Source organism: Aspergillus ibericus (genome assembly GCF_003184845.1).
Source record: "Aspergillus ibericus CBS 121593 unplaced genomic scaffold BO80scaffold_8, whole genome shotgun sequence".
NCBI lineage: Eukaryota > Fungi > Ascomycota > Eurotiomycetes > Eurotiales > Aspergillaceae > Aspergillus > Aspergillus ibericus.
Window position 1 is genome coordinate 306,627 of NW_020292106.1, and position 13,139 is coordinate 319,765.

General features: G+C 55.1%; 4 protein-coding genes across 4 annotated transcripts; 1 reads left to right on the top strand and 3 right to left on the bottom strand.

Annotated features, from left to right (window-relative positions):
* Positions 1 to 542: 542 nt before the first annotated feature.
* BO80DRAFT_500087 (epsin) lies at positions 543 to 3,492 on the bottom strand. Its single transcript, XM_025724216.1, has 4 exons — positions 2,933 to 3,492; positions 2,726 to 2,795; positions 2,440 to 2,660; positions 543 to 2,374 (listed from the first exon to the last, which is right to left on the bottom strand). The coding sequence occupies exons 1-4, from the start codon at positions 3,003 to 3,005 to the stop codon at positions 1,020 to 1,022; spliced, it is 1,719 nt and encodes a 572-aa protein (XP_025578102.1). The 5' UTR covers positions 3,006 to 3,492; the 3' UTR covers positions 543 to 1,019.
* A 465-nt stretch (positions 3,493 to 3,957) lies between these two features.
* Positions 3,958 to 6,655, bottom strand: trpE (anthranilate synthase TRP2). Its single transcript, XM_025716638.1, has 4 exons — positions 6,249 to 6,655; positions 5,982 to 6,130; positions 5,843 to 5,916; positions 3,958 to 5,766 (listed from the first exon to the last, which is right to left on the bottom strand). The coding sequence occupies exons 1-4, from the start codon at positions 6,258 to 6,260 to the stop codon at positions 4,445 to 4,447; spliced, it is 1,557 nt and encodes a 518-aa protein (XP_025578103.1). The 5' UTR covers positions 6,261 to 6,655; the 3' UTR covers positions 3,958 to 4,444.
* Positions 6,656 to 6,804: 149 nt separating this feature from the next.
* BO80DRAFT_422702 (uncharacterized protein) lies at positions 6,805 to 8,478 on the top strand. The gene is made up of 2 exons (XM_025718879.1): positions 6,805 to 7,638; positions 7,715 to 8,478. The coding sequence occupies exons 1-2, from the start codon at positions 7,094 to 7,096 to the stop codon at positions 8,043 to 8,045; spliced, it is 876 nt and encodes a 291-aa protein (XP_025578104.1). The 5' UTR covers positions 6,805 to 7,093; the 3' UTR covers positions 8,046 to 8,478.
* Positions 8,479 to 8,664: 186 nt separating this feature from the next.
* BO80DRAFT_349385 (WD40 repeat domain-containing protein) lies at positions 8,665 to 10,865 on the bottom strand (the record flags this gene model as incomplete). Its single annotated transcript, XM_025715501.1, has 4 exons — positions 8,665 to 8,691; positions 8,745 to 10,385; positions 10,476 to 10,643; positions 10,812 to 10,865. 4 exons carry the CDS (start codon positions 10,863 to 10,865, stop codon positions 8,665 to 8,667), a joined length of 1,890 nt encoding a protein of 629 aa, XP_025578105.1.
* Between the last annotated feature and the right edge of the window lie 2,274 nt (positions 10,866 to 13,139).

A 13,139-nucleotide genomic window follows, 5' to 3' on the forward strand; every position in this document is an offset into this window, starting at 1 on the left:
AACACCACCCATCCATCCATCCATCCATCCATCCATCCTACTTGACCCCATTCATTACATTGCCTAGATACCTAGACCAAGGAACAAACAAAGAAAGGAAGAAACAACCTCTGCTTACCTAGTTACCTAGTTACCTAGTTACCTAGTTACCTAGTTACCTACCTACGTACAGCCATGACATCACATCTTCCCTTTCCTGCCCCGTTTCCCTCCTCATCCTCATTCAAACTAAACCCCAACAAATGAATAATAGGAGGGAGGGAGGTACATCACTCCTAATGCACAGCATGGATAAGTCCTAGATACGATATAGAGCTAATAATAATAATAATAATAATAATAATAATAATAATAATAGAGATAGAATACATAGAATTAGATAACTAACAAGTTCAAGGAAAGAGATATTAGCAAAGGACAAGATGTCAGCAAAGGAAGGAACTACGTATATGAAAAGAAGAGAAAAAGGAAGGGAAAATAAGAAACAAGTCATATTTATCTAGGAAAGACCACACCAGACTAGACTAGGCTGAACTATCTACTAGAATCGAATCAATAGAATAGAATAGAATAGAATAGAATAGAATAGAATAGAATAAAATATCAACTGGAGTAGAGTTGTAGTGTAGTGTGCAGGAAGAAAAAAAAAAAAAAAGGAAGAGAAAAAGGGTATATAAATCCGGGAATTGATGGGTTGACGAGCATGCAGGCAGACAGGGAACAAAGAAAAGGGGTGGTAGGCATTGGCCGGTGAGAATGTCACGATAAGGAAAAGAGATTGTCGAGCGAAGGTGTCATTTCGTAAAAGGTGAAGAACCCTGCGATAAGACAGGCAAATCGTTCAGGAGCAAAGAACGAAAAGCGAAAAGCGAACAGCGAAGGTCGGCGTCAAAAACAGAAATTGGTATCCGGATTCGACTCCTACAACTGCAACTAGAAAGAAATGAAAAGATAGAAACATAAACCCGAGCCTCGAACAGGCGAGATATCTATAACCATCACACCCCACGTCGCCTCCCCTACAGGTCTATCAAACTGCCGCCCTGCTGAGGCTGATGGTACGTCTGCTGTCCTCCCCAGGGGTTATTGGCCGGCTGCGCAAAGCCCGTCTGTTGCGGGACAAACTGCTGTTGCGGCTGCTGGCCGTAGAAGGGGTTGTTGCCGGTCCGTGTCGCCCGTAACCGATCCAAGCCCTGACCGGCAGAGTTGACGAACGTACCAGGAGCGGTATGCTGGGACGGGATACGCAGGTCTCCGACGTTTCCGAACGTGTCCTGCCCCTCGCCCGAGGCTAGCAGTGCATTGAGATGAGCGCGGTGCGGATCTTGCATGTGAGGGGACGCGCTCTTCGGGGGTGCGAAGCTCTGCTGGGGCGGTGCGAGCGACTGCGGAGCCTGGTAGTTGGCGATGGGGTTGAACTGGGTGGTGGCTCGCTCTTCTGACAGCGCGTTCAAAGACGGCGGTCCGGTCACGGCGGGCTTGGGCTGGGGCTGGAACTGCGTGCGCGCCGCAAATGGGTTGTTCGACCCGGTGGGCATGGGCTTCAGAGCGTCCGCTGGGGTGTTAGCCGCCCATGGGTTGTTGGTGCCGGCGGACAAGAAGTTCTCCTGGTGTTGCTGTTGAGGCTGCTGCTGATGTTGCGGCTGTTGCTGCTGCTGCTGCTGCTGCGAGAAGACATCGGTGGCACCCCAAGGATTGTTCGTGTTGAAGGCTGTGGGTTGCGGTTGGAGCGTGGCTTGCGGCTGCAGGAAGTTGTTCTGTGGCTGGCCATAGGGGTTCGGATCAAATGCGGAGGCCTGTCCCTGGAAACCGTTGGTGTATCCATTAGGCATGCCCGCCATCTGTCCCTGGAACCCGGTGGGCTGCGCGTATTGGTTGTTCAGGTAACCGGTTGTCAGAGGCTGTTGGGGGTTGATGGGATTGCCGAACCAGTCAACGGCGCTCTGCTGCTGGTATCCCTGGTTGTAGCCGGTGGGCTGTGCCTGAGCGACCTGCGTAGGGGCGTCATCGAAGAGCGACTGCGCGTTGCTTTCCTCCAACTCCCGCTTGCGTAACTCCTCCTCTTCCTTACTGAGCTTGATCGCCCGGGCCAGATCCTCGTCATCCTCGGCACCTGAGGCTTCCTTGGCCCGACGCTTGCGTTCCTCCTCGGCTTCGTACTTGCTCGCCTCAATCGCCAACCGATACTCTGCATCTTCGTCGTCATTGGCCGGACGGCGACGTTCTCGTCGCTCACGGCGCGGCGGTTCCTGTCCGTAACCTTGGTCATCGAGACCGCTTACACGCGACTTCCACAACTTGCGGTCGGAGCGCTCGCTGCGCAATCTATCTTCGTCCAAAATCAGGGAGGTGAGTTCTTTGGCGGCAACCCGAACTGCAAAGGGACCCGTTAGCCAAGCACGAACAAAGAAACCGAACGGCCTCAGGAGAGAAGCCTACCATTCTGTCCGACATCTCTGCTCTCCTCATCGACGTATTGAAATTCGCGTAAGGTCTTGATGATGTAGACGTTCTTTCGGGCCCAAGTGACGACCAGCTCGGAACCTTCGTGCAGGCAGTAATCAAGGACCTTTAATGACTTGAGGACGTGGCGCCAATTCTTGCCCTTGTCGTTCAACCGCTTATCCAGCATATCCATGATCTCGTAGAAGTCGGTCGGACTGTGTGATTGCACCGGGGTCAGTTTCCGGGGACGACCATTGAGCCAATGGGGGAACAAGCCTACCTGCTGAACGTCAAGGCAGCAATCTCTGCCATTTCGGTCCCAGTCGGGCCCCAGGGATCATTGCTGGTGGCTATACCGCAGAAATCGACATGTTAGCATGGATCTATGTCATACCCGACCACGGCCAAGAAGGCCGTCCCGACCGACCAGCCACCGTAGCAGGATGCGGATGCGGACAGCCAGAAACAGAGCAAGTGAGGGACGTACCATTTCGAACCTTGACCTGAACCGAGGAGTAACCCTTGGTGACATTCTTGACACTGCGCACGACCTTGGACATTGTGACGAGAGAGTGATAGGGGGAGGATGATTGTAACTAGTACGGAGGGCTCGCAATAGACGCGGACGGGGCAGCGGACCCTGTGGGCTCGATCCCTTGGAGGGGTAGTTGGGGGGTGGATGAGCGACACGGGGGATGATTAGGGGGGCGGTGGGTGTCGGTGGTGGGTGCGATGGAAGCAGAACCAGCCCGTCTCTCCTTATCGCGCGGTAATGGTGGTTGGTAGTGGAAGTTGGTAGTGGAAGTGGTGGAAGTGGTGGTGGTGGGTGGTAGTTCGGGGACTAGTGAGTAGTGAGTTGAGTAGTGAGGGAGGCCTGGCAGGCTGGCAGGCAGGCAGGCTGGCTGGCGGCGGCGGCGGCGGCGGCGTATGTAAGCCGGCCCAGGCTGAGGCAGCTGCTGTGGCGGTGACGGGCACCGATCGGATAGAAGACGAGGTGAGAAGGGGAATGCGCGACGAATGGATCAAAAAAAAAAAAAAAAAAAAAAATAGAATAGTATCGACACGGAAGAGGGAGGAGGAGGGGGTGAGAGCAGAATTGATGGAGAGGGTCAGAGAAGTTTGGAGATGACGGGTTTGTGGTGGCACCGGAAGGGGATTACGACGCCGGCCTCAGACAAAGTTTATCTAAACCACGGCCGTTTCGCTTCCAATTCGGTCCCTGGGAGATGCCGGATGAAGATCGGGGTTTTGCAGACACGAGGAGCAGTCTCAGCACTCGGGCAGGAATCCGGGGCAAGGTAAATAGGGAGTGTAATAAATAGCATTATCAGGAGAGGGACCCAGCAACGATGGTGTCATGCCGCTGCCCAAGCCAGCTGCTTGGTTCGCCGACATCCGACGCTTCTTTCCATCAATCCCGCAACATGACACCATTGCACCCTCTCCCTACTAGGTAGCCTCCGGGTTTCTAGTCTATAGTCCTATCTGTGCGACCCCCTCGCAGACCCCTCTCTTCCACCGTTATCTATATCTAGTTTACCCACTCCACGTCGTGGCCTTCGGCTTGGCTTTGCTGCTGCTGGGCCGGCCGTGTGGCGGTGCAGGATGCCCTACATAGTATCCCCCCCGACGTCATCGGACGGGGCACTGCAGCTCCAGCACGTTCCTGGCCGCCCTTGCTGCCTGCCTGCCTGTTCATGTCCCGAATTTTCCTCCAAGCAAGGGATCCTGTCCAGGCCTAGATAGCCTGGCTGTCTTTCCAAGTTCATCCATCCATCCTTCCAGCCCGGGTGTGACGGCCCGTTTACGAGGGTTCGGTTCCAGGCAGCAGGATTGGCGCGCTGTGGCTGCTCGCTTCCCTTTTTCTGCACGGGACTTGCTGAAAGCCACTGGACATTGAAATCCAAATCTAAAACTTTAACCTCCGGCTCGCTGGAAGTGCATGTCTCATTCAATCACCATATCCGTAGAACATAAACAAAGAAAGAATCTAGAACCCTCACGCCCGACTTTGCTCCTCTTCAAGGCTCAGATACTTCGCCTCGGCTCCCTTGATGCACGCAATGTTCGCTCCCAGCTTGTTCAGCGTCTCCACGTACTCATCGTACGGGTCCGAGTCAAACACGATGCCACCGCCCGCCTGGAGGTAAGCCACCCCGTCCTTGACCATCATCGTCCGCAGCGCAATGCACGTGTCCATCGCCCCCGGCACCTCCGTCTTTCCATCCGCGCTGGCAATGTTGTACCCGAAGTAGCCCACCGCCCCCGCGTACACGCCGCGCTTCTCACCCTCCAGCTCCGCAATCAGCTGCATCGCCCGCACCTTGGGCGCGCCCGACACCGTGCCCGCCGGGAAGATCGACCGGAACGCATCGAACCGCGTCTTCTCCGGCCGGAGGATACCCGACACCTGCGACACCAGGTGCTGCACGTGCGAGAACTTCTCCACCACCATCAGACGGTCCACCTGCGTCGTCGTCGGGTCGCACACCCGGTTCACGTCGTTGCGCGCCAGGTCCACCAGCATGACGTGCTCCGCGCGGTCCTTCAGACTGCTGGTCAGTTCGTTGGCCAACGCCGCGTCTTCCTCGGGCGTCTTGCCCCGCTTCACCGTGCCCGCAATCGGGTGCGTGATGATCCGTCCCTTATCCTCCTTGACCAGCAGCTCCGGACTGGCACCCACCAGCTGGAAGTCTTCGCAGTCGATGTAGAACAGGTACGGGGACGGGTTGACCGTGCGCAGGTGGCGGAAGAGGTTGAAGGGGTGGAGAGAGGTCGGGCGGGACAGCCGCTGCGACGGCACGGTCTGGAAAATATCACCCTTGGAGATATGCTCCTTGAGTCTCGTCACATGCCGTTCGTATCCCTCCCGTCCGATGTTCGACGTGTACTCCTGATTTTGGATGATCGGGCCTTGAGGCGGAAGGGGGTAGTCAGGGCGAAGGAGAGTATCGATGGTCTTCTGAAGCACCTCTTGTCCTTGGCGGTATACAGCCTCCAGCTCCGAATTGCTGTCGGGGATGGGGATGTATGTGATGACCTTCACGACCTGGAAGAAGTGATCGAAGGCGACAATGGTGTCGAACAGCATAAACAGGGACTCGGGAATCTTCAGAATATCCTTGACCGGCCGAGCGGTCTTGGGCTCGAAATACCGCACACAATCATATCCCACGTATCCAATGGCACCGCCAGTAAGAGGGGGGAGGGTCAAGCCGGGCACCGTCGCAACACGGAATCCGGAGAGTTCCTGCTCCAAAAGCGGCAGAGGATCGCATTCAGGGCCATGGCCGGGGCCAGTCTTGATGATTTTCCGGGGATCTGGACAGGGACAAAGAAATAGTCAGCCATGGCCCCACTCCGCCGTACAATAGCATCACGGAGAATAGTTGCATACCGGCACCGACGAAACTGTATCTTCCGATGGTCTCGGTCGTCGCGGCACTCTCGTAGAGGAATGATAATTTCGATCTGGACGAACGACCATGTCAGCGCATTGCATCCGTCTGGGGGCCATTTTCCAAGCCGTGACTCACTTCTCCGCGATTTTGAGATATGCCAGTGTGGGGGTCAAAAGGTCGGCCGGGATTGACGTAGTCAACGGCAGGAGGTTTGGAGGGAATGCCGAGCCCTTTGTCTGAGCGACGACTTCGCTGGCGGTCTCGAGAGACGGCACGATGGTGATCTGCGTGAGTCACATGGGCATGATCAGTTTTCGCATCAGACCAGTGGCAATTGGAGTTCCGTTGACTTGTGATATCAGGACAGGAGCTGCCGGTAGACCAAGGCGAAGGAGCACTTACAGGAGGCGCCATCTTTGCGATTCTGATGGCGGTGGGATTGGACTTGTGCGGGGAGGGGAGGGGAGGGGAGAGGCGAGGGGAGACGGGGCGGCTTGAGAATAAAAAGAGTCTAAGTTCGGGAAGCCGGAGGCTCGGAGTATTTGCGGTGCAGACTCTGGACGGAGTAACTTGGCTTAATCAAACAACGGCCCCGCGAGAGCTCGACTCATTGGTTGTCGGAGAGACGTCAGCAAACAGACAGGATTGTAGAAGGTTTCTCGAGGCCAATGTAGTCCTTTTCCGACGGCCGTCGAGGGCCTCTGGATAAGGACCCCAAAGCGGGCTAGCGTGCCGAGCATAATGGGATTCTCGATCGAATCAGGAAGCATCAGTCGATGCCATCGTCAACCATGCGAGTCACACTTGACCGTCTTTTCTGGAGGAGGCCACAGAGCACACGGTCGTCCCGACAAAGGAGGGTCGGTTAACTGCCCAGAGCACGTGGCCTGCAGCTGGGATCTGCCTGCTGCCTTCTGCACCCCCCCCCCCCCAAGTCACGCCGGTTGCTGTGGGAATCCCGCTCGCTCGGTAGGCAGCCCGTACACAACAGTCAAGCCAAATCACTGCTGGCAACGCTAAAGTGAGTTGTTCTGCTCCAGGGCCTATGAAACAAGAAGGTCACCCATCCCACCTCCCACTCTGACAGCTCAAGACACGTACATTCCTGCAGTCCGCGCAGCCTTGCAGCAGCCCGACTGCCGTCCTGGCTAGTACTTATTCACGCACCCTTGTATTTACTGACACTCTTTTGATGGACAGAGGACAATCGAAGGATTAGATTATACAAGGTCCAACTCTAGCCAACCATGGAACATCCCCCTCCCTCCCATTACGATGAGCTTTCCCCCCCGTCCTCGGTGGCGGGCCAGATCTGGGACATGGCCCTCACGGACCCCGACTACGCCTCCCATATCCTCGACACCGAGAATGTCGCCGCCCCGTTACCGGCACGACTCACACGACTAGCACATTTGGCATCGCAATTTAATCCCACCTCCAAATCTGACTCAGTGACTCTCCATCACTGTCTCGACACGCTGGAATCATTGCTGGACCCCCGCCCTGGGTTGACGCAAGAGGTCGCCCGATGCCGTCCCCAGACTCATTCCCGACCGGCCAACTCGGCCGCTTCCATTTCCACCACCGACTCCCAGGAAACAGCCGATTCCCTTATCTCGGTGGGGGAGATGTCGCACCCCCAACTCAGGGATATTCTGGGCGAGGTTGCCGCGCTCAAGGTGGAATTCGACCAGCGTCGGAAGGAGGCGTCGGAGATATATGACCTCCTCAAGCAGGAGCGTCAAGCACTGACACAAAGGATCACGGGATTGGAAGAAGAGATTCGTGAACTGTGAGCACTCAGCCTGGCGGGTAGATGATGTTGTTTTTGTTGTTGCCATGGTCACTAATGCATCTTTTGCTTGCAGGAACATGGATATCCTTGAAGACTCTGCCGAGCGTGAAGCGATCCAAGGCACGATACGAGGGCTCGAAAGCTGGGTGGATGAATGGCACAAACAGCGCCTGCTTATTGCCGCTAGGAAACAAGGCGCAGCCTCACGGCGAAATGGTCAAAGAAGATGGACCAAACGCAAGGTAGAAGATGTCGATGGTGACGGCGAAGCACTTTTCGAAGGCATCACTGGGTGGATGCGAGGGTGGAAAGACGTCGAGGAAGTCTTTCGCATCCGAGAGAGGAATCGCAGTTTGAGGAGGGAAGAAAGGCAACAGACACAGGCACAGACGGGATACATATAACGACCCTGCACAGCAGGCTTGTAGCCTTGATTGACAAGGAGGAGGTTGGACTGCTGCATTTGTGGATTGAATAGCCCAAGTGTGAAAGCATGGCCCTTGGTGCAACGTGCTGAAGGGCTGCTGAAAGTTTCCGCTGTCGAAAAAAAAGCGCCATGGGCAATCACTGATCAATCGGTCCATAAAGAAATGGTACAGTGCAAGAAAGAAAAGAGAAGAAAACAATGTAGCCACCGTAACCACGTGAATTTGGCAACCGCCACCGCGTTTCCCTGAAGACCCAAGCTGCGCCGTTTAGTATGGTCTAATCCAAAGTCATTGGGGGGGTGGAGAACTAGAGATAATGATGTGGAAATATATTGATGAGTTTCTGAGGCAAGGGTGTCTGGTTGCGCTCCCACCACATGGCACGTCGGGGCCTGCCGAGAACCGGGAGCGGAGAGACAAGCGCTAGCAGAACTGCCGACGCTTGGTTGCAGCACCTGGCTAGTAATGCGACCGGCCTGTCTTCATCGAAGAAGAATAACGCCAAATGTGTATCGAATGGCTATGTACCATTTTCTTAATGTACTATCGGAAAGCAAGGAATCGTAACGCAGCCGGCTCGTATATCCTCGTCAGATCAGCGTTGCAGGTTTACGATGGCCAACTAACCAAGTGCGGTCAGTACAGTGTCTTGCTCAGAAGGCGAAAATGACATACCTGGTTGCCAAAACCGAAAGCGAGTTTTTTGCCATCAGTATCCCATGCTAGGCTGCGATCCGGCACCGACTCCGCAGTGCCATTGTGCCCATTCACAATGAGACTAGGCTCCTCTTCCCCTTTTTTCTCCACGGGGCCTGGCGCCTTCCATGTGGCTAGCGCAGTGCCACCGCGCTGTGCATTCCAGATGAACAAGCCCTCCTTACTGGCAGCGGCAAGGGCATATCCATCGGGGGAAAAGGTGCTGGCAAGAGCCGGTGACGACGGACCAAGAAACAAACGATGAATGCAATTGAACTGTTTGGACTCCAGATCGAGCTGCCATAATTTGACTGTGTCATCGGTGGACGAAGAGGCCAAAACAAGAGGTTGTGCAATCTGTCCTGCCTGCTGTTCCATGTTGGGCTTGAGCTCGATTGCCGTGATATCGCCCTCATGCGCGCCGTCAAGATGCATGTCATGGGTAGGAACCCATATAGTAGCATTGGCAGAGGATGCAGTCACTGCCACGGAAGAAGTTCCGGAATTAGCACAGCGAATGAATGTCCAGGGCCGGTCAGGGTCGCTCGACGAGAATGTCTTGGAGATATGGATGCTTGAATCGACCTCACACTGATAGACCGTCCCATTACCGCAAGCGAAAGCCTGACGGGGGCCCAGCCAGCAAAGGTCAAAGACCGATCCGTCGACAACTTGAGGGGAGGGAAATTCGTCCGGTCGTAGGGAGTCGTCCCAGAGAGCCAGCTCGGAGATTCTGCTGTCCGAAGCGACCACAATCAGATGGGATCCGCTCTCCGCCCAATGCAGACCAGTTATCATCCGAGGGACCTCGGGAAGTAGATCAACGGCATTTCCCGAAACATCGTACATGGTGATGGAGCCTCGCATGTCGTTGTAGGTTGCGACGGCCAGCTTCTGGCCCAAAGGGTCCCAAGCAACTGCCGAAACACAGGCGCTATCCCCCTTGTTCTCCACGAGTTTCTCCTGCACCGGAACTGAGGTCGACGACAGCCTCCACAAGCTGCAGAAGCTATCGCCGGCTGCGACCACGACGGTAGGGTCCTTGGGGCGCCAGAGGGCGCGAGTCACGTGATCCTCACTAGCCACATCGAGGATGGCGGTGTCGGGTCCAAGGTCGGCGGCCTTGGCGGGGGTGATCTGGACGCCAACGCTGTGGCCGGTGGTTAACGTGAAGGTCGGCGCCACCGGGGCTGGGGCTGGGGCTGGTTCCTGGTCCTGCAAATCCGGTCGGATGTCCATGCTCACATCACCGTCACCATCCACCACCATGTCGGCTGTCGGAGGCGACTCATCCACTGCTGCTGGTTTGCTTTCAGTCGACACTCCGTTTGAATCAATTTCCATAGCCATTTCATCGCCGTTGAGTTCTCCGCTCTTGCGCGGTTTCTTAACACTGGGGGTAGCTTGGGGTGCCGCTGCCGCGGCGGCGGCGGCCTCGGCTGTCAAGTGACCGTTGATCACGCCGCCATCTCGCGGAACTTTGCTTGTAGGCGAGACAGGCGCCTGGTCTGTGCCAACGCCTACCTCCCCGGGGCCACTTTGACCCTTTTGTGTTTCGGGTTCCAGCGGCGTTGGCCCGAAGAAATAATCAGAGGATGTGAACGACGTAGGATTTCCATCCTGTTTATTCCATTAGCTCTGGTGGACTGTCGATTGAGATTCCCCAACAGATTTGGAAGGAAGAAAAAAAAATAGCAGATAATATCATACCCTGTCGAGCGAATGCTCTAGTTCATAGTATTGCAGACCCTTTTGAACCAGGGACACTAGAGCATGAGTTTTTATGTACGGGGCAAACGGCAAACTCTGCGGGTCATGATTCCACGCGCGCTGGAGAGTGAGTGCAGCCTCACCATGACCTGTGAACGATTTAGTTGCCTTCCTCAGTAATAAGTAAACACCAGCTCCTGGCGCGGAAGGAAGTACCTGACTCCTGAAGGTACCTAAATCGAAATTAGCACTGAATGCGAGCCGGCAGTAAACCACTATGATGAATAATGGGGGCATGTGTTATTGCAGAACGAGGTTGGCAAGGGAGTCGGATACATACCTCCATATTAGGTAATTGACGTGATGCGACGTGAGATCGGGTTGTGCCATTGTTACATGTATGACAGCTAGTAAGGTGGAGGGTCCGCTAGCATGCCAGAAACGAAGGGTTTCTCCGTAAAGGTCGACTGGGAGGCAAGGCCTGCGAGGTACAATGGATCGGGGAACAGACCGGGTCGGACTCGGGGAAGGTTTACTTGAAAACTCTTCTTGCGGATTCCCTCTCAAACAGAACCTGAATGAGAGACAGGAGGACTCTGGACGAGAGGGGAGGGTCCGGGTGGCAGAGATGCAGCCAAGGCTGTGACAAGGGAGAAGCAACGGTACTTGAAAGGGCGGAGAAAGGTGTAAAACCCAACTAAAGACGCAGGCTGGCGGGTGGAAGCGTGAGAGAGTCAAGGAGCGCACCAGGGACCATCGACCATCCTAAATGCGCCTTTGCAGACCGGGGGTTGAAAGAGAAGCGAGAGACCGACTTTGGCAGCGAGACAATTTGGAGAGAGAGAGAGAGAGAGAGAGAGGGAGGTGAAGGACGAATAATATCGGGGACGGGAGGAAATCGACACCAACGTGTGGCTTAAAGATAGCAGACCCGCTAGCGAACTGCAAAGATCGGAGAAGCAACACGCCAGGCCTTTCGGGAGGGGAAAGCGGATGGGGACGAACAGACGGGGGGGAGGAAGGGGAAAGGGAGGAAGCAGTTAAGATCGGAGCGGATGAAATGATGGAGACGAGACAAGACAGGCCGATGACCCCAGGAAGCGTATGAGGAACTCCCGTTAGTGCTAACTGCTAAGGTAGTTCGAACAGACCAGACCAGGTCAGGCCAGGTACTTTGGTGGTGTCGACTATCGACTGTCGAGACTCGAGGCAGGTAGTTAGAGAGTTAGTCAGTCGTCGTTAGTTGGGTCAAGGTCAGTTTTCCACCATCAGTCAGTTCCAGTCCGTCACAGCCGTCAAGGTTAGTCAAAGGGTACGACCAACCACACCCAACCAGGTTAAGGGAAACGCTGGGAATTTCTCCAGGCGGCTCTCGCTGGGACGCTGTTTCAGACGCTGGGCGCAACCGGGAGTGGGCATTTTGGCCTTGACTCGTTGTGGCGTCTAGGCCACGGCTAGCGTGCAGCTGGCCTTCCAACCCACTCGGGGGGGCCCCTGTTCAGTCAGTTAACTCAAGTTCCCACCGACTCACGTAACTGGTTCTTGCTGACGGCTAGCCGATCGCCCACCCCGCTTGCCCTCTTGCGGTTAGTCCGCCGCCGGCCCTTTTCATTGTTCGATTCAACCCATTGGCTCTTGGCCCTTTTCGGCGAAGGATTTTGGCATCGGGTGCATTTTTGGTCTTTCTTGGGGTCGATGAGCACGGTGGTACCTACAGCCTACTCCGTACAGCTGCTGGTTTCTCCGCAGACATCACAAAATGGATAATCTTTCGGGGAATTTCCGTCATTCAAGGACCTCCTGTCAATAGTGTGGTGGTCAGCCTTACAGCACCTTGCCAATATTCTCTCGCTGGCGGCTAATAGACCCTTCACGATCCCGACCGGATCTGGGTCTGGAGGCAGTTCATTCTTCTGCTCGGCCGCCGATCAGTGGTACATCCTCTGTACTTGGTGGTAATCCGGACATGCATGCATTTATTTTAGCCTGGACCCCATTCCCCGCCGGCAGGAAGCTGTTGTGAACTGATGAGCAGCCTAGGTAAGCTTGCTTACTCTATCCATCTAGCTGGGTAACTGGACTTCTTCACTTTTCTTCGGTGGTCCACTTGGAACGTCTGCCGGGTGGGTAACCACCAGCACCGTGTAAATCACCCTGGGCTGAGCCACACCCCGATAACTGAGCCACACGTGACCCTTGCACTCGGTCTGATCGCTATTCTTCTCCCCTACGGAGTAATGGCCGTTCGAAGAAACTCTAGAAGACCTCGACAATGGCTACTAGGGTCAGACATGCGTAGCTTATTGGGGTACCCGGAAGTTTATCGCGTGGGGAGGTACTTTTTTTTGTCAAATTTGTTCTCAATCAATGATAGTCGTATTGAGATATCGTTGTTCAGGGGACTGGCATCTGTCAGCAGATCATCTCCCCACTACAGCTTCAGCTCCGACTCTTATACGGATGATCAACGCTGTTTTCCTTGGCCATCCATGCTTCCTGATGACTGGAGGCATGGCTTTGCATTCAATAATTCCACGGCAGAGGCATGAATGGCGGCCCTGCCATACCATGGCCGGCGGCCAATCAGAGGGCCGCGACCCGGTCCTTGCAGCTTGCCCGAAAATGGAACGCCCCCCAACGCCGCGGCGGACTGATCATCTGAAT

Bases quoted from the DNA above. Each gene is read 5' to 3' on its own strand.
- BO80DRAFT_422702 (XM_025718879.1), top strand. From the start codon at position 7,094: ATGGAACATCCCCCTCCCTCCCATTACGATGAGCTTTCCCCCCCGTCC. The intron at 7,639-7,714 runs GTGAGCACTCAG...TTTTGCTTGCAG, and splicing joins GAAGAAGAGATTCGTGAACT to GAACATGGATATCCTTGAAG.
- BO80DRAFT_500087 (XM_025724216.1), bottom strand. From the start codon at position 3,005: ATGTCCAAGGTCGTGCGCAGTGTCAAGAATGTCACCAAGGGTTACTCC. The intron at 2,796-2,932 runs GTACGTCCCTCA...TCTGCGGTATAG, and splicing joins TCAGGTCAAGGTTCGAAATG to CCACCAGCAATGATCCCTGG. The intron at 2,661-2,725 runs GTAGGCTTGTTC...GCAATCACACAG, and splicing joins GCTGCCTTGACGTTCAGCAG to TCCGACCGACTTCTACGAGA.
- trpE (XM_025716638.1), bottom strand. The intron at 5,917-5,981 runs GTGAGTCACGGC...TCGTTCGTCCAG, and splicing joins TATCTCAAAATCGCGGAGAA to ATCGAAATTATCATTCCTCT. The intron at 5,767-5,842 runs GTATGCAACTAT...GTCCCTGTCCAG, and splicing joins ATACAGTTTCGTCGGTGCCG to ATCCCCGGAAAATCATCAAG.